Source organism: Trachypithecus francoisi, unplaced genomic scaffold, assembly GCF_009764315.1.
Source record: "Trachypithecus francoisi isolate TF-2019V2 unplaced genomic scaffold, Tfra_2.0 Lachesis_group1, whole genome shotgun sequence".
In the NCBI taxonomy this organism is placed as follows: domain Eukaryota; kingdom Metazoa; phylum Chordata; class Mammalia; order Primates; family Cercopithecidae; genus Trachypithecus; species Trachypithecus francoisi.
The window spans coordinates 52,001,646-52,023,511 of NW_022681454.1; the positions used below are offsets into that span (position 1 = coordinate 52,001,646).

The 21,866-nt window shown below is 35.3% G+C and overlaps 1 protein-coding gene across 1 annotated transcript in view; it reads left to right on the forward strand.

Moving 5' to 3' along the window:
• The window catches only part of PRKG2 (protein kinase cGMP-dependent 2), a 116,178-nt gene that overhangs the window by 33,460 nt on the left and 60,852 nt on the right, over window positions 1-21,866 (forward strand). Inside the window, exons 3-8 of the mRNA XM_033214294.1 lie at window positions 5,158-5,324; window positions 8,254-8,367; window positions 10,287-10,392; window positions 12,828-12,891; window positions 19,632-19,709; window positions 21,304-21,398. Of these exons, the coding sequence (XP_033070185.1) occupies window positions 5,158-5,324; window positions 8,254-8,367; window positions 10,287-10,392; window positions 12,828-12,891; window positions 19,632-19,709; window positions 21,304-21,398 (624 nt within the window). The remainder of the gene's footprint in view (window positions 1-5,157; window positions 5,325-8,253; window positions 8,368-10,286; window positions 10,393-12,827; window positions 12,892-19,631; window positions 19,710-21,303; window positions 21,399-21,866) is intronic.

Genomic DNA, 21,866 nt, shown 5'->3' on the forward strand with positions numbered 1-21,866 from the left:
CCAATGTAAAAAAAAAATTTGGGTTTAAATCTAATATCTAATATTATTCAATTTCTCTTTCTGTTTGCCATGTTTTGAGGATTAATTAAGTATATATTTTAATTCTATTTTATCCTTGTTAGCTTTCTTTAATTAATTAATTTATTTAATTTTATTTTTTTGAGATGGAGTTTCACTCTTATTGCCCAGGCTGGAGTGCAATGGTGCGATCTCAGCTCACTGCAACCTCTGACTCCCAGGTTCAAGTGATTCTCCTCCTTCAGCCTCCCAAGTAGCTGGGATTACAGGTGGCCACTACCATGCCTGGCTAATTTTTGTGTTTTTAGTAGAGACGGGGTTGGCTAGGCTGGTCTCAGACTCCTGACCTCAGGTGATCCATCTGCCTTCGGCCTCCTAAAGTGCTGGGATTACAAGCATGAGCTACCACGCCTGGCCTATCCTTGTTAGCTTTCTAGTTAAACATTCTTTGACTAATCTCCTAGGCCTCACTATAAATTACAGCATGCATCCTTAACTTACTAAACTTTTAACATAGATTAGTACTTTTATCAATTGCTGGACCTTAAATTATGTTAACTCCATTTATTATTCCCTCTCCTGCAGTTTTGGCTGTTTTCTACATTTATTTATTATATATTTTACACTGCACAAGGCATTATTATTGCTCTTTGAGAAACACAAGCTTTCTTTAATCACCTACAGATTTATATTTTCCATTGCTCCTTCTTCCTTCTAACATCTGCCAGTTTCCATCTGAGATCATATTTCTTCTGTCTGGAGCTCTTCACTGTTACAAGTCTGTTGCCAACGGAAAAACATTTTGAAAATATCTTCGTTTAGCTTCATTTTTGAAGGTGATTTTCACTGGGTAAAGGTATTGAAATAGGCTCTTTGAAGCGCTTTGAAGATATGCTACTGTGTTCTGGTTTCTGTTATTTCTGTTGAAGAGTAAGTTAGTCATTTGAAAGTAATGCCTTTTTTTTAAAGCTACTTTTTAGAGTTTTCTCATTGTATTTGGTTTTTCAGCAATTTGACTATGGTAGGCCTAGATATGGTTTTCTTTGTATTTATTTTATGCAGAGTTTATAAGGCATCTTGTCTGTGCTTGACATCTTATAATTGATTTAAGCTAACTCTGCCAACTCTTCTTTTCTTTTCTTTTCTTTTCTTTTCTTTTCTTTTCTTGAGACAGAGTCTTGCTCTGTTGCCAGGCTGGAGTGCTGTGGCACAATCTTGGCTCAATGCAACCTCTGCCTCCTGGGTTCAAGCGATTCTCCTGCCTCAGCCTCCAGAGTAGCTGGGACTACAGGCATGCACCACCAGGCCCAGCTAATTTTTGTATTTTTAGTAGAGACAGGGTTTTACCATATTGGCCAGGATGGTCTTGATTTCTTGATCTCGTAATCTGCCGACCTCAGTCTCCCAGAGTGCTGAGATTACAGGTGTGAGACACTGCACCCTGCCTGATTTAAGCTAACTCTTAAATATGATTCCTTCATATATTGTTTCAGCTCAATTATTTCTCTTTCTTCAGGGTCCCAGCTGATTTTTTAGTTTCAAGTTTCAGATATTGTGTTTTTCAGTTTTAGAATTTCCATTTGATTTCTTTAAAGATTCACATTTTCTACTGACATCTCTGTTTGTCCTGAAAGCATATTGCTTATAGTTAAAGTTGCACCTGATAACTGCAATATATTGATCTACTGTGGTTCTGTTTCTATTGTCTTTTTTCTCTCTGTCCTCAGTCATTTGGCCTTTTCTCTTAGTATGCCTGGTAACTTCTGATGTCATGACAAATATTCGCTATTTTAAAAACTGTGGAGAAAATTTGAGTGTCCAGATTTTGTGAACTTCTATGGAGAATATTTACTTTTGCTTCTGGCAGGCAGTTAATCTAGTGGCAGATAGTTGTAACCAAAATATGTTTTGTTTGTTTGGTAGCTGCTTTTCAGTGTTTTTGAGAGCTAGCCTATTTTGCTTAGTTCTTACTCTTAGGCTGCAGCCCTCCAGATGTCCCATCTGAAATCCTGGGTGTTTACCAGAATCCCAGGTAGACACCCAGGATTTCAGATGGGACATCTGAAGGGCTGCAGCCTAGGAGTAAGAATGAAGCATCCTATCATTTCACTTCATGGTATGCTTTGAACATGAACTTTTGTCTTTGAGATAGCCAAGACTGTGTTCAGTAGCTGCATGAAAAGCAGGAAATGCCTTGAAGGAAATGCAGAGGAGACTGTCTGCCTCATGTTCTCTTGTAGATCATGACTCTAAGTTGTTGCTATGTTGATAGATCTTTAATACTTCCAAGAGATTATCTATCTATCTAATCAGCTTTCATAGTTGTTTTGTGGGAGCAGGAAGAGTTATGCTGATGATAGCTGGTCTATCATAGTTGTAGAAGGAGTTGCGAAGTTTACATTCTTTTTTTTTTTTTTCTTTTGAGACAGTGTCTCTATCGCTCAGGCTGGAGTGCAGTGGCGTGATCTCGGCTCACTGCCACCTCCACCTCCTAGGTTCACGCCATTCTCCTGCCTCAGCCTCCCGAGTAGCTGGGACTACAAGGCGCCCACCACCATGCCTGGCTAAATTTTTTTTGTATTTTTAGTAGAGATGGGGTTTCACCATGTTAGCCAGGATGGTCTCCACCTCCTGACCTCGTGATCCGCCTGCCTCGGCTTCCCAAAGTGCTGGGATTACAGGTGTGAGCCACCATGCCTGGCTGAAACTTATCAGATTTTTAAAATAAGCCGTTTTAAATTTATAATGTACTTTTGAGAAAAATTCATAGTGATAATTTTACTAGTTAGAGACTATTACACTATGTTTATACACTAAGTTATAAAAGTCTGGAAACTTTTTGAGACCATGGGTCATGTTTGATTAATTTTTATGTCCTAAGTAAGTGCTTAATGCCATTTTAAAAGCAGAACAGATGTGAATATAAGTACTCTAGGAATTCAGAGGAGAAAGAAAGGATTGTGTAAACTACAGCATCCATTTAAAATCATCCAATTTAAAATCATGAGGGATTTCTTGGTGGATGTATAAGGTTTGGAAAGGTTGAGGAGTAAAAAGTAAGTTAAGTCACAAAAGAAAACATGTTCCATCTCTTAAGGCAAAGTTCAAAGATACAGGGGATGATAAGGATACCAGTTTATCTATAATAAAAAATTTGTTTCGGGAGTAAGTACTAAATGGATAGATTGGAGCCATGTTGTAGAAAATGGTAAATACCGGGTTGTAGGATATTAATTTTTTTCTATGGGCAAAAGAGTCTTTTTGAGTACTTCCATGGAATGTTGGATATTGAATGAATGAAGTTAAACCAAAGAAGAAATAAATAAAAAGGACATTGAAGCTTGAGAAATACTGGTTTAAAGAGATTTGTTTACAGCAAAACTTCTTTGAATCTTTAAAGTGTGCATTGTATATTTCCAAAGTTGCTTCAACGTAGCACACTTTGCTTATAAAGAAACAGTGTTCTTGGAACATACTTTGGAAAATTGGTATATGTGGGCATTGAGGAAACACTAACTAGAATATTATACTAACATATAAAGTCTGTGAAAGCTGGAGCTTCTTGATATTGTTCACAGTTCTACCAGTTGTACTAGGAGGATTACCTAGCAAAGATACGTTCTCGATATATATTAAGTGAGTTGGCTTTAGTGGATGAAAATAAATTGGATAAGCATGAAATCTATTTTTAAATTTTTTTTAGTAAGAGTAATCTGATGATATAGTACAGATGAATTTTAGGGAAAATAGGCTAGAAGCTTAAGTCCAAGAAAATAAACTTTTAAAGTTGTCCAGACCTAAGATTTGTTCTTGGACTGTGGTGACATCCTTGAAAATGGGAAATAAAATGGATAACAGTGATATTTTTTTAAATGGATTGATAAGATTTGGTAATAGATTAGATGGAACTTCTCAAGGCACTCAAAGAATTTGAATAGCTTTGAGTCACTGTGGGGAAGAAGAAATTTCTTTGTACAAGACTTCATTCTGTTTTCTTCATGTAGCCCAAAGATCTTCATGTAGCCTAAAGGGTCATGAAAGAATTATTTAATTTCATGGTCTTACCTTTTGTTCTAAAACTTTTTGTGTCGAAAAAGATCACCAGTTTTCAAACAGTAATTGGGAGAGAGTTTGAATGAAAAATATAGAAAAGTATTTAAAAAATCATGCTGAGTTTTATGATCAAGAGCAAATATATTGTACAAATTCTGACTTAGCCCATAGAGCATCTTTTCTTTCAGCACAATAATTTTATGAAATATACATATAAAGAATTTTAACTAAAACATTTTAAATTTATCTTAATGACGATTGAGTAACTATTTTGAGCTACGTCTTTTCCAAAATAAAGCAGAGCATTATAGGATTATCAACAAGTAGAACTTGGATTTGAGGAGTGAATGGACTGTGAGATTGGAAATGTCAGTTCTGCCTAGTCCACACATATCTAGAGTAAAACCTAGTCAAACCTAGACTGTCACTGTCACCACCGATGTCTGATCAACCCTACCAAGGCCCAAGGGCTTTCTCCCTTAGCAGCTTTCTCCCTCAGAAGAGACAATGGGGTAGAATGGAAGCAGCCCAGACTTCAGATTCATCTACTTAGTTTTAAATCCCATGAAGAATTAGTTGCTTCTTACCTATTAGTCTACTTCTTCCTAAAATAGGAATAGTCATTATCTCATAATATGGTAATGAGGATTAAATAAAATATAAAATAACTAGTACTACAGGCACTATGCATACATGAATACATCAATGAGTGAAGACTGTGTTGTATTCCCTTAAATGCAACTCCTGTATATCGATGAGATTTGCTTTCCATCTAAAAAATCATGTGTGCATCAGTAGTGTGTCTATGGATCTTGAGAAATGCTACATTTGTGTTGATGGCAATTAGGAACAATAATAATATTGGTGTCATAATGACTATCAGAATAATATTCAAAAATATTTTCATAGGTTTTTCATGTAAGCTGTGGTAGTTATGAAATGTTTGGTGGCATTAGAAAAAAATTGTTCTTGATAGAAAGTTGTAAGTTTGTAGATAATATTATCAAGAATCAGAATAAAGTAAATCTACATAGCAAAACATGATTTTCATTAATCGTAACTAACATCTCTTTTCCATTACAACAGTGAGAAGAAGCTCATTACAGACGCCCTTAATAAAAATCAGTTTCTGAAAAGACTGGATCCTCAGCAGATCAAAGACATGGTGGAATGCATGTATGGGAGAAACTATCAGCAAGGGAGTTATATTATTAAGCAAGGAGAACCAGGAAACCATATCTTTGTGCTGGCAGGTGGGTGTCACAGATTTTTCCGGTTATTATATAATAAATATTTTGCCTGTTGTAATTTTTTGCAGGCATTTATAAAAACGTAAAACTAGTTGCTCTATTTGTAGAAAACATAACATATTGAATTCATGAAATAGCAGGATTGTTGATCTGATCATAATGATGGTAATACTTAATATGTGCTGAAAGATTTCTATATATCAGGCATCCTATTGAGCAGTCGGTAGAGAGATCTCATTTTATCTTCTCACCAACCCTGTAAGGCAAGTTCTATTTTCTCCATGTTACTAATGTGGACTGTGTCTTAGAGAGGGTAACGCCAAACAGCTCATACGCAGTGGAGGTAAAATGCACACTTTGGCAATTTGACTTAAGAATCTGCACATCTAATCTCAATACCACTCACTCAAAAGTGTTTTTATTCAAAATACTGCTGCTGAAGTTAACATTTTAAGATAATGCACCAGGAAAAAAGAAAACAATTATTATTGTGGCTCTGGAAAAGTTTTGGTTTTATACCAATGATTTTAAAAGGTAATTTAGGTACCTTTGACCAACACACAAATCAAATGACACATCTTACAATTAAAACTGGTGTTTTTAGAATCATTTAAATGGTTTCCTTCATCTGTGGTAATTTGAACATGCTTACACGTCAGGAAGATTATAATGGTTAGATAGGCAAATGTTTTATTTTTGTAATGTATAGATCTTATAATGACTACTCAATTTTTTTTCTCTTTTATATATAGCAGCAAAAAATTATGTGAACAGGGATTAAAGTTATAGAACATTTTGTCACATTCTGGCACAACTTTTTGAGTTTTAGGGAAAAAAGTTAAAACTGGCTTACCCAGAAGGAATGATGAATGGAGGTATGCTTTCTATTTGGCATTGTAGTTCCTGATAATCTAAGTAATGCTTTTATTCTTGTTCCTTTGGGGCCTTCAGTGTGAGGCAGAAGTTGTCTATCTAAACAAATTAATAAACATGTATTATTCTATTTATGGTATATAAAAGATTGTTTTTATATACTTTGATTATTTGAACATGCCAATTTAATGATTATTATTTGCCATGTATATCTTTGTAGGCAGCTTTAAAATTATACAGTCATTCCCAAGTAATCATTCTACTTAATTAATGAGCTATAGTCTTAATTTAGCCAGCCTTGAATTTTTTAGGGACAACTTTTCCCTCTTGCAACTTTTCTCTTAGCCATTTTAACTTCTGCTTTAGCAACACTAGAGTATTGCAGCAAGAGAAGATGGGTCATTAAGTCAACAAATATTTATGAAACCTCCTGGGAGAGGATGAGAAACTGATGTTAGCCTAACTCATTCCTTCCCAAGTAGTTCTAATGAAAAGTTCAGGGAGAAAAGAGGTTGAACAGCAGTCAGTATCAAAACAGCTATTGAGATCAGGGTTATGGCACACATGGAAATTAAAATTGGATGGTTTCTTATTTGAAATAATTACAGTGTCACCCAAGGATTGAATTGCCTGGTTTAATTATCTGGTTGGGCAAATTAATTTGATGATTAAAAATATTCCCTTTATGAAACATAGCATGAATAGCAAATAGTAAAAGCATATTTAGCTTAAACTTTTGATATTCCATATAATTCTTCAGCATTGCTTAGGTACCATGAGCCTTAACCAATTTCAAGATAAAAACTTGAAATGCATTAAGATTCATGATATCAATTGGACACTACCACTAAGTGGCTTTGAAAGAATAGCTAATGAGAAATTTTAAATTGCATGTCTAACCTGTAGGATTTGGAGCCAAAACTGAGTTTTTTTTTTTTCTTGCTAATATAAATTCTATCAGACTAAGTATCTTTTCTCTTTTATCCCCTCTATGGCTCTGGCACTTGGAACAGTTCCCAGCACAACATAGGTACTCAGATCAGTTTTACTGAATGGATGGATGGACAGAGATGATCCAGAGCTCCTTAGCAGTGAATTAGGAAAAGGAAAGACTAATTCTTTAAGGAAAGGAGACATTGCCCCACCATTTTATTTTTCCTCTAAGAACTTAGATCTTTTTTGCTTATGCTTTTAGTTGGTTAAGGTTTTGTTTGTATTTGTTCAAAGCAAAAGAAGAGTAAAGCTACTAAGGCAAAAAAAAAAAAAAAAAAATAGTGAAGGGGATACAAAGTTCTGCCTCTCCCTTCCTCCAGTCTTTGCCTAGGTAATGATAAGTGCCAAACACTCTTCTTAGTGATTTTCATTTGTAACTAATATGTATTACATTTAAAGAAATGAGAGGTTAGATAACAATTGAGGCACCATGAAGTAACTTGCTCAAGGTCACATAGGCAAAAACGAGTTGAATCAGGGCACAACCAGGCAGTCTGATTCCAAGGCCAGTCTACTTACTGGTTATGACGGGTTGTCATTCCATCAGTGTGAACAACTGCTCTGTGATTTAAGACGTACAGTGATTGTTGAGCTCCTCATAAAAGAAAAATAGTTTCATGTATTACATTTCTCATAGTTTATAATGAATTTTAAACAAAACACTTGCCATCCACTGCTTCAGGAAAAGAACATTGTAAAAATAATAATATTAATAATAGCTAACACAGTATTTACTATGCACTAGCCATTGTTCTAAACTCTGTACCTAGATTAACTTACTTCATTCTCACCACTGTAAAATAATAATAATAATAATTATTATTATTATTATCCTCATTGTCAATGAGGAACTTCAGACAGATAAAGTTTCTCAAGGCAACCCAGCTAACAGTAAGTGGCAGAGGTGATTTCGGTCTGCACTTTTAACCAGTATATTATAATGAGAATCATAAAATATCTTACCTGTATACTTTGTGTGCTCTATGATTGTTTTATTTTTCTAATTTATACTATCTACATGGATTTTGATTATTTGTGTGTGTGTTTTTAAAATTCTACTTCATAGAGGGTCGACTAGAGGTGTTCCAAGGGGAGAAATTGCTGTCCTCCATCCCTATGTGGACCACATTTGGGGAGCTTGCCATTTTATACAACTGTACAAGGACTGCCTCTGTGAAAGGTAATAAAAGAGGAAATGCTCCATCTTTGGATTGTTGTGGCATGTTAAAGATAATCCAGTTCAGTCACGTTTGCACCCTGATCCAGTCTTTTTGTTTCCCATTTTACCCTACATGTTCTTAAAATAGAAATGCTATGCCTATTAAGGGATTTATATTGAAGCACTTACCTATATAATTTAAGCTAAAAAGAACTTCTCTGGATACCTGTGTATAAAATGTAAAATGGCTTTAAACTGTTCACAATGGTAAAGACATGGAATCAAGCCAAATGACCATCAGTGATAGACTGGGTAAAGAAAATGTGATATGTATACGTCATGGAATGCTACATAGCCATAAAAAGGAACAAGATTGTGTCCTTTGCACAGACATAGATGGAGCTGGAAGCCATTATCCTCAGCAAACTAACACAGGAACAGAAAACCAAACAGCATGCTCTCACTTATAAGTGGGAGTTGAACAATGAGAACACATGGACACAGGGAGGGGAACAACACACACTGGAGCCCAACAGGGAGGGGTTGGAGAGAGAGAGCATCAGGATAAACAGCTAATGTATGCTGTGCTAAATACCTAGGTGTCAGGTTGATAGTTGCAGCAAACCACCACAGCGCACGTTTGTCTATGGAACAAACTTGCATGTCTGCACATGTCTCCTGGAAATTAAAATTAAATTAAATTAAAAATAAAAATAAAAATAAAAAGGTTTGTTCTGCCAAAAACAATGGCTTTAAGGTGACAGATTCCAATATTTGCTTTAATTGCCACTTTACGTTTTACTACATAGACACATGCCTTTGGCTCATCCAGAATGTTTGCTTTCTAGCTGGTCTCAACGAGATTCTGACCATATTATAAGCCAGAGAAATTGATTAAACCATAAAAAATATATCTATGTCAAAAGGAATATGAATTAGAGTAATTAGAGTTTTCATGAATGACTTTTGGGATTACTTTATTTGCTTTTCTTTAGATTTATGTTTTATTGACTTTACGGCAAACGTGGGTTTCCTTCTGAATTACATAGATATGATGTTTTTCAGCGTTTGGGACTGGGTTATACGCGGTAGCCTTGCTGAGGTATTTGATAAAAATGCAGCTTCTGCATCTCTACTCCCAACCTGAATCAGAATCTCTGGCAGTGGAGCCCAGGGAGCTTGTATTTCTAACAAGAATATCAAGATGATTCCAGTTTAAAGTTTGGTAATCCAGAGCTTTGGGTTTTGATCAATTTTAGAGGCTTTGTTTACTGTTTTTTTAAAAAATTGTGCAACCATAATTTCATCTAGATTTTTTAGAGCCACCACTTCTGCCCCACTTTCTTTTTAAATTTTACACTTGCCCTTAAGTCTTTCCTGTAAAAAAAACTATCTCAAAAACTTTCTTTCATAGTCTGTTTCAAATAATTTGTAGGCATTTTACACAAAAGTAACTGTAGATGTTCTTAATATGTAGCTTCTTTAGCAACAGTGTCAGAACAACATAAAAAGACACATAAAAACACACACATACACACAGATATCTTTAACTTTCAATTATGTTTGTGACTTCACTCTCCAGATTAGCTACAAATTGATTGCCTTTCTCTTGTATCACAGCATGAATCTAGAGCACATCCTGATGATCTAGTGCATAATTGGGAATTGCAAACTAATTGGAATGTCATCCTAACTATAACACAATTAGAAAGGAAATTTTTTGCTAGTCATTTCCAAATAATGGTGTATTTCAGTGCCAAAATGATTTATAAAATTGCTCGCTATTTATTTTGCTGTCTCCTTCATTTGTATGTTTAAATAATGCATTTTCCAAGAAATACCATTTTATAAGAACATATAACAAATCCATCGATTTATATTATGGAATGTTTTCACAATGTGGTACTAAATGCTTTATTGTTTTCTTGATTTTTCTAAAGCTATTACCAATGTTAAAACATGGGCGCTAGATCGAGAGGTATTCCAGAATATAATGAGGAGAACAGCCCAAGCTAGAGATGAACAATACAGAAACTTCCTCAGAAGGTAAGAATAATACATTGGGAGACAGTGAAGACAGTGGAGTCGCCATATTGTTAATGTATTGGTTTTATCAGAATAATTATTTTACTATAGCTACTTCCATTTAAGCATTTTCCACATGACTAAACCAAAGGAACATTACTTGCAGTAAATGCCAGTGCATACCAAAAACCATATTTAATTTCCATTATCCTTGTATGCTCATTTACTTCCCTTGCTAGTTTTTGCCCTTGCATTGATGGAGTGATAGTGTACAGCATAGAAAAATGTGCAAAAAACCTAAACTATTATTTGGGTTGCTCGTTGGCTTTGAAAGGCATTTGAAATTTGAAAGTGGTTAGCCAAAAGACAAGCTTTCTAAAAGTACTTTGCTTATAATGGTATTAAAATTAATTAAGTTTACTACCCTTATTTGCTTTACCTGAGACTTTGTATTTGCCTAGTCACACCATCTTCCGAATTCCTATTATTTGTAGCAAATTGACTTGCTAAAAATGTTACTATACTTGTCATGATGACTTGGAACATACTCATTTTGTGAACTGTTCTGTACCTCAACAACTTGAATGAATCAATTTATAAGGAAAAAATGGTCTATGTAAGTGAAAAAAACTATTCCACATTAAAACTTTATTTGGAAGTATAAGTTATTTAAACAGTTTCTGTGCCTTTAGTAGGAGTTTTGCAAGTTTCTGAAGCTGCAATACATTCTGTAATGAAATGTCATCTATGATATGTAATAATAATAATAATAATGATAATAATGTATCACATGATTTCCAAAAATAATTATAAGTTCTTCTTATGGTGATTTTTTCTAGCATAAGAATCCTTCAAAGCTAATGATTTTAGGGCCATATAGTGCTTAGCTTATAGTGTAGACTCTAAATAAACATTGAATAAGATTTCTCATATAGAATCTTACTGATTTGTCCTCCCAGAGACAATAATGTCTGCTGGCAGAGAGCTGCAATAATGACAAGCAGGTTCTCTACCTATATGCCAACCAATGAGTTAGCTATCATATTGTGGGGTCCACTTGAATCTAGGTAATCTCAGAATCCACCAACTGAGCAACACAGATACATTTAAAGCTGATAAGCCACACTTATGCAAGGGCCAAAAAGAGGTACCTGAAAAAAACCAGTGTACCTGGGTTGTGTTTGAATGTCTGAGATAAAACGTGAACTAGGCATAGCAGTTAATTCCCTTGGAGTCTAGTATGTCCTTAGTGGAAAAAGCTCAGATGATCTGCTAGTGAATATTCCTTCCTTCCTTCCCTCCTTTTGTTATTTCCTTCATTTAACTAATACTTATTAGCAGGCACTAAATATTGTAGATTTAGTGGTGAACAAGATAAACCTGATTCTTGCCTTCATAGAGGGGAGACAGAGAAAATATTTTTTCTTGTATCTCTTTTCCCACCAACCTCCAAACGTGCTAGCTTTATAATTGTTAATTTTCACTAATGTTATAGATCCCTGTTTGGACCAGAAGTAAAATTTCATGATAGCCTGTGTTAATAACAAGTTCTGATGACTCTTTTACCATTTCATCTATAGTGAGATGTATTAGGGGAATACATTCCTCTTTGTTTCATAATATACAGTATGTTTTTTTTCCATTTACATTTTTATTTGAAGTATGTGATATTCTATGTGATATATAGTACATGTGTAAGTTCTAAGACATCATAACAAAATGAACGCCCATGAAGCTACTGCCCAACCTAAGGAAGAGAAAGCAGTTGTTGAAGTTCTTATGTCCTTCCCCATGTTATTTCCAGCTTCTTTCTCCTTCTCTCCTTGAGGGTATCTGCATTCTGAAGTTTAGCGATCATTCCCTTGGTGGTGTTTATAATTTTGCCTGTAGCTTGATTTAGCTGATTTTTGAAGTTCATCCATGCCTCTGGCTGTCATTAATTTTAAAAGACAGTACAGTATGACTAATAATCAGAGATCATTTCAATGTCAATTCCCATGTTCCCTCCCAACCCCGGATTCAGTCCTTACTTAATTATAAGGATTTAGACAAAAATCTGATTCTCCACTGGAAGCAGAGCTCCTTGCACAAACTAATAAAAGAGATACTGAGATGTGGAGAGGAACAAATTGCAAAATGTGATTCATTTTGAAAACCAACAACAAATATAAATTTATTTTTACCAAAGAGACAAAATGTGATTTTTCCCCCCCATCTGGTATCTTACTATTTTCATTTATTTGCCTATGGCACATGTCTGTGATTATATATCTATAATTTCCAGTGTATATGGAATTTAGTTATTGATGTGTTTTCAGTTATTTGGACATTTACTTTGGAAGAATCAAAGTCCATTATATATTTTTAAATGTTTGTAAAGATTTTAGAACCTGCATATGTGTATATTTATAGCTTAATTCAGGAAGGTAATTAAAGGTTTCTTTTTAATTTTGAAGTGTATCCTTGCTGAAGAATTTACCTGAAGATAAATTAACCAAGATCATTGACTGCTTGGAAGTGGTAAGAAATTTTGAAGTAAAAAATAAATTTCAGTAGAGGATATTAGAATGTAGTTATATTATTAACACCATAAATAAATAAGAAAAAGATGTCAGAGCACCAGTCCTCAGAGACCAAGAGCCTTTTTCTATGATGAAAAACCTTAAGCTAACTCATGCTGCCTTAAGGGGTGGAGAAAGGTTTAAACTCTTTAGATGTATAAAAGGAAATTGGATTTGCATGTGTAAAGTGAAATTTGATTTACATATTTTAATCTTTTTAGTATATCTTATAAAACAAACCTGCCTTACTCAAGAAGCATTTTATTTCCTACAATTAACATCACAATCCCTTACAGAGTTTTCATAGTATAAAGGAGTCACTGATGCATAATTAAAAACTGGAGCAGAGAAAGGGTATGTTGGTCCTTTTGGTGGCAAGCCTCTGAGTCGGGCTGTGAAACACTTTCTACTTGAACACTCTAGGCCACAAAAACACATTTTAAAAGCTCTACTTAAGAAGCACTTTATCTATTTTAACATCTAGGGGGAAACGGCATATTGGAATGTGTTCAAAAAGTCATTTTAGGCATCACCCAGATGGTTGGTTCTAGTCCAAGACTAGTCAAGTCTTTTCATGAATAATGCTTTTACGACATGTACCTTGTATTCTAACGATATGCATTTTGTGAAAACGTCTTCAGATTTCAGAGATTAAAATTCAAAGCAAATACGTTCTTTAACTTTTTGGGGGGTCAGTTTTATTGAAACCCAGATGGCTTTTATGGAATTTAAAGGAGGTAAGGAATAGTAAAGGAGTCACATAAAGAATTCAAGCTTTTATAAAGCTGTTCTCAGTGGGAGGGAAAAAAACCCCCCAAATTCTGCAAGGCTGATTGTTGACAGATTCATGCCTCTGTCAATCACAATATACAATGTAACTAATATCTGTCAAGCAGGGAGTAGGGACCATTTTATCCGTAAGTGTAATTGACACCAGCAGTGTTTCCATTTACAATTCATGGAACCCATCCAGCAGTTTATCAAGGACAGACCATGATGACACAGTGCCTGGCCTTGTGCCCCCAGGGGGTTCAGATATGAAGTCATTTTCAAGAAGATTGCTTACCCTGGGTCTCTTGAGAGTCTCCCATTGTAACATAACCCAATCACAGATGTTACAAATTAATAATTCATCCTAATTTCTAAGGGTGTTTTTTTTTTTTTTTTATTTAAAGCTGGAGAGGCCCTAGTTTTTTTTTTTTTTGTTAACCAAGGAAATCTGTTTTTAATATAATACTAATAGAGTAGATTCACCAGAGGGGATTTCTATGTTGACAGCAAATATGAAAATTTAGTATCATTAAAAATAAATGGTAAATTAGACATATTTATAGCAGCCACAGGCAATTGCTACAGAATATATAGATGGGGGCTCAAATCCAGTAATAATTAACACACAATTCAAATTTGAAAAACTCATCTTTTCAAACACCCTGGAAAGGATTCACTGTATCTCAGCATTTGCAGACAGCAGCACAGTTTATAAAGGGCTCTTTATTCATACCTGGCAAACAAATGTGTCTCTGTGATGTGTGAAAATTCTCAAATGTGAAAGTGATTAACAAGGGAGTAATGGGATCTATTTAGCGCTAAGAAAAGCATGTGATTTACCAGCGTAGCTTGGACTAATGACCTATCAACTTGGTCCTGACAACAGCCAATCACTACTGTATCAGTTTTGACAGCATCTAGAGTTCTAGGACCAGCTGTCCCATAAACTGTCCCCATAATCTTTGAAAAACACAAGCTAAATCTGTCATGAAGTTTAGGAGTTGATTTGGGAGTTTTGCATGTAGCAGGGGGTGGGGAAGGGAGAATCAGAATTTCCCATCACCAAGTAGTTGATCTGATGTGTTTGTTGAAACTTAGATGGTTGAACTCCTAGAACAAATGGCCCTGATTGTGCAATGTTTCAGTAGCATTTCTTGCTTTAGCTTAAATCACTCAGAACGTTTAGTTATAGAGGCAGCCATTGCCTTTAAGCCTCTTCTTGTGTTCTGATAAGAAAATGAGGGTGAGAATAACACCAACATACTAGAGTTCATTAAGAGTTAACTCATGAGAACTGTAACAGCACGATATAGATTTAGAACGGAGTGTAAAGATTAACGACAATGAAAATAACAGTGTGACTTATGCACCGGGCAGTTGTGCAGTATGGAAGATAAGAGTGGAAGTGGTTTCTGCTCCCACATATGGTGATAAATCCACTAAGCATGAGATTTGACTGTGACATCCTTCTGAACTACAAACATTGTGAGTCATCATAAAGTCACCTGTTAGTCACAGTGCTTTGGTATTTGACCCTTTGGCCTTTTGCACTGTGACTCTAACCTGCCATCTTTCACAAAGCTGAGGTGTATGAGGCTGGGATGAGGGTATAGTGTGAAGCATCCTTGCACTTAGATTGCCCATGGTGCTGATGAGAAGGCATATTCCCAGGCACCACCCCACACTTACTGAATCAGAAACTCAAGTTAGGCCCCCCAAATCCACACCTAACACTCTAATGGTGGGATTTTTATGCTTATTAAAGTCTAAGAGGCACTGGTTTAGTTATGAATGTTTAGAGTTTGCAACCATCTGCCTCTTTCTTTGGGAATTTTACATTTGAATCACTTTTTTAAAGTCTAGTCTTTCTTGTAGTCCTTACCAACACTTACATAAACCAGGATGTTTTTTCCTGTCATCTTAATGGTTAAATCCAGAGTCATAAGAAAGTTGAAATAATTGTAGATTTTGCTACCGTTTATGAACCATTGAGCTAAAGGTGGGGCAGCCAGGTGTTGTAGAAAGGTCACTAGTCCAAAGTCTGGAGATTAGGGCTTGTGGTTCTGCCTCTGTCACTCTACCAGCTCAATGAATTGTGGTGGACTTTAGCATATCATCTCCTCATCTACAAAATAATGGAGTGGTGGGCCATATCTCTATAAGCTCTTTCAACATTTAAATCATAGAATTCTATGATTGGCTCACCCAAATAGGAATAACTTCTGTTGTTTTTCATTTTGTAGTATCTGGTTCTTTGAAAATAACCAATCAGGTGCTACATGCCTGAATGGCTGACTGGGTCCACCTGATCCAGGTGTGCTTGCTTTAAAATTTCTGAGGTGTTTTAAACTCTTGTACTTGGAAAACAAAGATTAACTAGTAACAACATAGATAACCGTAAACAATTTTTTAACCAACACACTTGAGTACATAGTCACATAATGCACAGAGGTATGTGCATGGGTGTGTGTACTACACATCTGGTTGTATATCATCAGTACTTCCAATACTTCTTTTTGATGAAGATTTCATTTGCTTTTTGCAAGATATTTGTAAAGAAGATTTCTAGCTGCAAATTAAAGACTCTAGGGAAGTCGTTGCCTTCCTTGTTTGTCTTTGTCCTCCGTCACGTTGGAATTTCCTTCTCGTTTTATATATTGTATTTACAGGTACTCAGGCTCTAGCATTTTGCTAGATTGTCACAGAATGAGCATTTTGTTTACGGTAAAAATGGGCTAAAACTCATTACTAGGTTATGGAACCAATTTAGAGGAACATTTAAAAAATCAATATTAAGTATAAGTATTATTTTGAAAAATGTTTCAATTTTGTGTAAATATGTGTACATGCTCTTGTGTATGTATTGGGAATACATGCAGAATGTATTTCTTACTGTTGGTGAGGGTAAAAAATGCTTGAAAACCATTGCTCTGCAGGATGGGGTCTATGGCTTCTTGGTCCTCTAAGGGACACCTTTGCAATGTAACCACAAGGACAATAACAACATTATTTGCATTTCTCTTTTTGGTCTCAGTGACCACCCTGGCTTCACTGGTTGCACTCTCCAGTTGACAAACACTGGGCAGTCTAGCATCACAGTCAGTACTTACCACTATATATTTTTGGTCTGACCTATTTCCACAGCCTTTTCCGATCTATGAAGTTACTGTCAACACACTGGGAGGTATTATTTATCTTCCTCCCATGGTTTTGGGTGACAAAGAATCATCCATTGAAAAAAATACCACTAGTAAGGTTGTCCCTTAAAAAATAACAAAGTTCTTCCTCAGTATCCCGTTTCAAGCTTTCCCCCCTTTGAAGTTATTCGGTTGTCAGGAATTAAAGCCACACCTCTGCACACATCAAAGGCTTTATAATAACTGAAGAACAGCCTAACAGCACTTCAGAAATTCTCCGTGTTTCTTCTGCTCCATATGGGTAATGAGGACTAAAATTGTGATGGGAACAGGGGAGCTTGAAGAGCAGACTGTCTGAAATAGGAACATGGAACACAATCCCAGCAGCTATAGCAAAGAACATTGAATGTTAGCTACATGGTGAAGACAGCTGGACTGTGTGGGGGATCAGGATCATCCTGTAAGGGTCATAGTCATCTCTACTGCAAAATCACACTGCATATAGTCAAGGTTTGTGATAAAGCTAAAATTGGGAAGGGAATGAAGGGTCTGAGTAAACAAACTATGAGGCAAAGAAATGCCAAATATCATTGCTTAAATAAAACAGAAGTTTGTCTCTCGTTAACATAACTGTCCAGGGAAGATAGTCCCAATTGGCTCCACACAGTCATTTGGGAACCCAAGCTGATGTCTACTCTGCCATTTTCAACATGTGGTTTTCTAGGTTTATGTGGGCCATGCCATTATAATTGGGGAAAAAGTATAAAGATACATGCATGGAAGCATGCATGGGCTTGGTGTGGAAGTGTCACAGATCACTTCCACTCAGATTCTTTTAGATGAAAGTTGATCACATGGCCATAGGTAATGCAGGAAGGCTGGCAAGTGTAAATTACCTAGACAGTCATGCATTCCTCTGGAAGACTTTCAAGACCAGCTCACAGCCTCTTTCACAAGATGAACAGTCACTGGGTACCTAGTGTGTACTGAACATTCCATCAGGTACTTTAGATACACCATCTTAACTAGTCCTCAAACAACATTAGGTGTAGTAGTAAATACAATCTTAACTTTACAGAAAAGGAAATAGAGGTCCAGAAGATGTAGGAAACAGCTGAGCAAATCATTACCATTCTCCTTCTTAGCATGGCAATTATTAATTGTGCATTTACTGTATTTCAGATGCTTCTAATATTTCAGACAACATTGCCTTTCATTGACTTATTGTGGTAGGCAGAATGGTTCCCTGCCCCACCCCCCCTTCCAGATATCCAGATTCTAATCCTTGGAATGTGTGAATATGTTATATTACATGGCAAAAGGGACTTTAACGGTATGCTTAAAGTTTGGGACTTTAAAATAGATTACCATGAATTGGCTAGGTGAATGACTATTGAGTATAGTTACATGAGCATAGAATTATCTCTGGTTGGGGTCAGAGAGATGCAGCAGAAGTAGAATCCAGAGGCTCTCTGCAGGAGTGGGAGAGACCTGATGGGCAGTTCCCACTGTCAGTCAGTAAGGAAATGGGATCTTATCCTGCAGGTGAATCCTTCCAGCAACCTGAATGACCTTGAAAGTGAATTTTCTCCTGAGCTTCCGGAATGACATAAGCCTTATTGATACCTTGAGCTCCATCCTGAGAGACCCTAACTGAGAAACCTAATTGAGCAACATCGTGCCTAGACTTTCTGACTCAGAAACTATAAATATTAAAAGGGTGTGGCTCTAAGCCACCAAGTTTGTGGTTGTTACAGCAGCAATAGAAAACTAATGCATTTTCCTAAATCTTTGAAGATAAGTGTTGTTACTTTAATTTCATCGGTTGAGGAAAGTAAAATTGATTGTAAACTGGGATTTGAATATAGATGTGTTTGGCTTCAAAGTACTTTTTACTCCAAAAATATTATACTTCCTTCCATGAGATGTTGACATGTCTTATAAAATGTACATAGTATTATGAAAATAAAAGGCGTATTTATTAGTATTAGGAGTGACATTTATTCCAGAAATGTAAATAGGTTTTAAGAATAAATGATCAAGAAAGTACTGAAAAACAACAGACACAAAAGTAGTTTAGTTTGGAATTTATTTTCAAGTCTAAAAGAAAAACAAGAGAGAGCAATTATGTGGTTAGTTATGCCTTTTTAAAAATTAAAGAAGCCACTTTTTTTGTATAAATAATTAAGAGATCCATCTTAGTTCTGTGACTTTAAGACAAGATCAAATTAAAGCAAAGTAGAGGTGAACAGTTTAATCTATCCTTTGTTTTCTGAGATCTTTAGTTGTTCTTTTGGTCTGACAGGTGGATAGATTACTTTTCCCTCCTCAAGAATTTTCTAATCATATAAACATTTACAAGAGAAACAGATGTTAACGAATAAAAAGAAATATACAATAATTTGAGATTTCATGAGAATAAATCTAAATTAAATAATAGAATTTACATGTAAAAATTTCCAATGTCAATGTTTTATGATGAGAAATCTTTGGATATAGTATTATGACAGCATTACCTACTGTGAAAGTAGAATCTTCTGAGAAGTTGCTTTTCAAGGACTTTGAAATTAAGGGTAATTTTCCTAATATCCATTGGGGATATTATATAATCACTTGTTCTTTTTCTAGACCCCAGACTCAATTTTTAGAATGTTGCTGATCACCAAACAGTTTATATTTAGATTATGCAGGTGAAAGCTGGTGATGTTGCCTGGCTCTCGTTTCGCTTTATGTCTTTGGACCCCATGCCTGAAATTCAGTATAACATTTTCTTTCTCTCTCATCCCAACAGGAATACTATGATAAAGGAGATTACATCATTAGAGAGGGCGAGGAAGGAAGTACCTTTTTCATTTTGGCAAAAGGAAAGGTAACTGTTAATTAAATCTTACTAAATCAAAAAGATTATTTTAAATCAGTTTGCCATAATCTCAACTATGCTTTGCATTGTAACATAGGTCCTCCATTTTGGACAGATAAAGGAGCTTCTACCGGTAGAGTCCCATGCAATTCTGTTTGAACACTGGGTTTGGAGCGGAGGCCACAGGACCCCCTAAGAAATAATCACTTCTTAGTAATGTTATGTAGGTCACTTGATTTTTTGGGGGTAGACCTAGCTTAATTGTATATGAGATGGCTGGATTATTTATAAGGTCCCTTCTGGCTATGAATATGTGATTCTCAATCATCCCCAGATTCCAAGATCAGTACTAGAATATTTTCTCATCCAACAGATATGACAAGTAGTAGGTGGAGAATGAATTGAGCAATTGAAGACAGTAACAATTAGGTATCAAGCTTATAGAACCAATATGGCTCAGAATTTCAACTGATACAAAACAACTCAAGTGAACTTAGATGCTGATGCAAAATTTATATTAACATGTAAATAAGTCTTTTTCTTAACCTAGATATTGAATGGATAACATGTTGCCAGTTGTTCCAGTGTTGACTCAACAGTGTTACTCAGAGATAAAAAACATCTGTGAAATATTGAAGGGAGGGGTCAATTCTTGAGTACCTGTGTGTATAAACTGGCAGATTTTTATGTATGTTATCTCTTCTCTGGAAGAGTTTATCATCAGGGAGTCAGGCACTGCCATTTGTAAACTGAATTGTGGTTGAACTTTGAATTTGGCCCCAAGTGAAGGAAAAACATGGACAAAATAGTTTCAAACCTCTGAAACTCTTCAACACTCAGAACTACTTCCTATCATTTTTTCCCAACCTAGACCCCATACTTTGAAATAATTCTTGCTAATAAAAAATTGCATTTATTATTTTTAAATTTTTATTTCATTGTGACATACATAAATGCCAAACAGAATTTCTATTCAGCCTAAAGCAGCACTTGTTACCATGTTGAATTGGAATAACTCTAACCACAAACAGGGCTTTTGCTGTTTGGCCCTGCTGGGTGGGGGGTTCTTAAGCCTTTCTGGGCAACAGATTGCTTTGAGATGCCCATGAAAGTTATAGACCCTTTTTCAATCAATATTTTGCATTCAGTTTTAGGAGGTGCACAGGATTCAGCCAGTCAATCTATTGATACCAGACTCAGAACTACTGATACTCAACCTTATTTTTGATTAATTTGTCAACTTGATTAGGCTTTTTAAAATAGAAAAAGTTCCCACAAGACCATTATTATTTGCTTTGTGGACCTCTCAGAAGGAATCATGGATTCACATTTAAAATTTAACTTTAGGAGGTGGAGTTTAGATGGTGAATTTTCCTCTTACAGTGGGTAGTTATTTGATAATATTGGACCATAAGATTTCCCACATCTATCAAAATGGGTTGATTGTAGGTAATTGTCCTAATTACCATAAAATTAAAACAAAGTATTGTCTTTTTCCTTGTCCAAGTTTATCTAGGTCTGGAGGGTTTGGTTGAATGAATGTGTGTTCAGATTCTCCTTTTCCTTCGGTCTCTTTTTCTTTGTATTGTTTAACATTGTGTAGGTAAAAGTAACACAGAGTACAGAAGGCCATGATCAACCACAGCTGATAAAAACACTGCAGAAAGGAGAATACTTTGGAGAAAAAGCTCTTATCAGGTGAATTCATGAATTTATGTGCCATAGTTTAGATAAAATGCTTTGACTATTTTTTATATAAAATCATTTAGAGTTGTTAAATTGAGCTACCAAGCTAATGGCAACAAATATCCTAATATTATATATTTTGAAGTGATTTCTTAGGACATTTTTTATGTGGGAAATAAGTATACTAATTCGCAGAGGAAATAATTGGAAAATCTTAAGTTTGCTGGTGAAAATGAAATTGGTGTTCTGTTAAACTTTTAGTTTCAAAAAAGTGTCTGAGAAAAGATTAAAAATAGAAAAATTATCCTTATAAACAGATTTTTATATTTCCAAAGTTTGAAATATTGCCTACTTCAGAGTTTTGACCTTTTAAAAAATTATGAAATAATTGTATATATTTTGTGTGCTTTTAAATCATCAGTTCAAAATTAGTATTTTCTTAAGAATTTTTATCAGCTCGTTTTGCAAGTTTTAAAAACA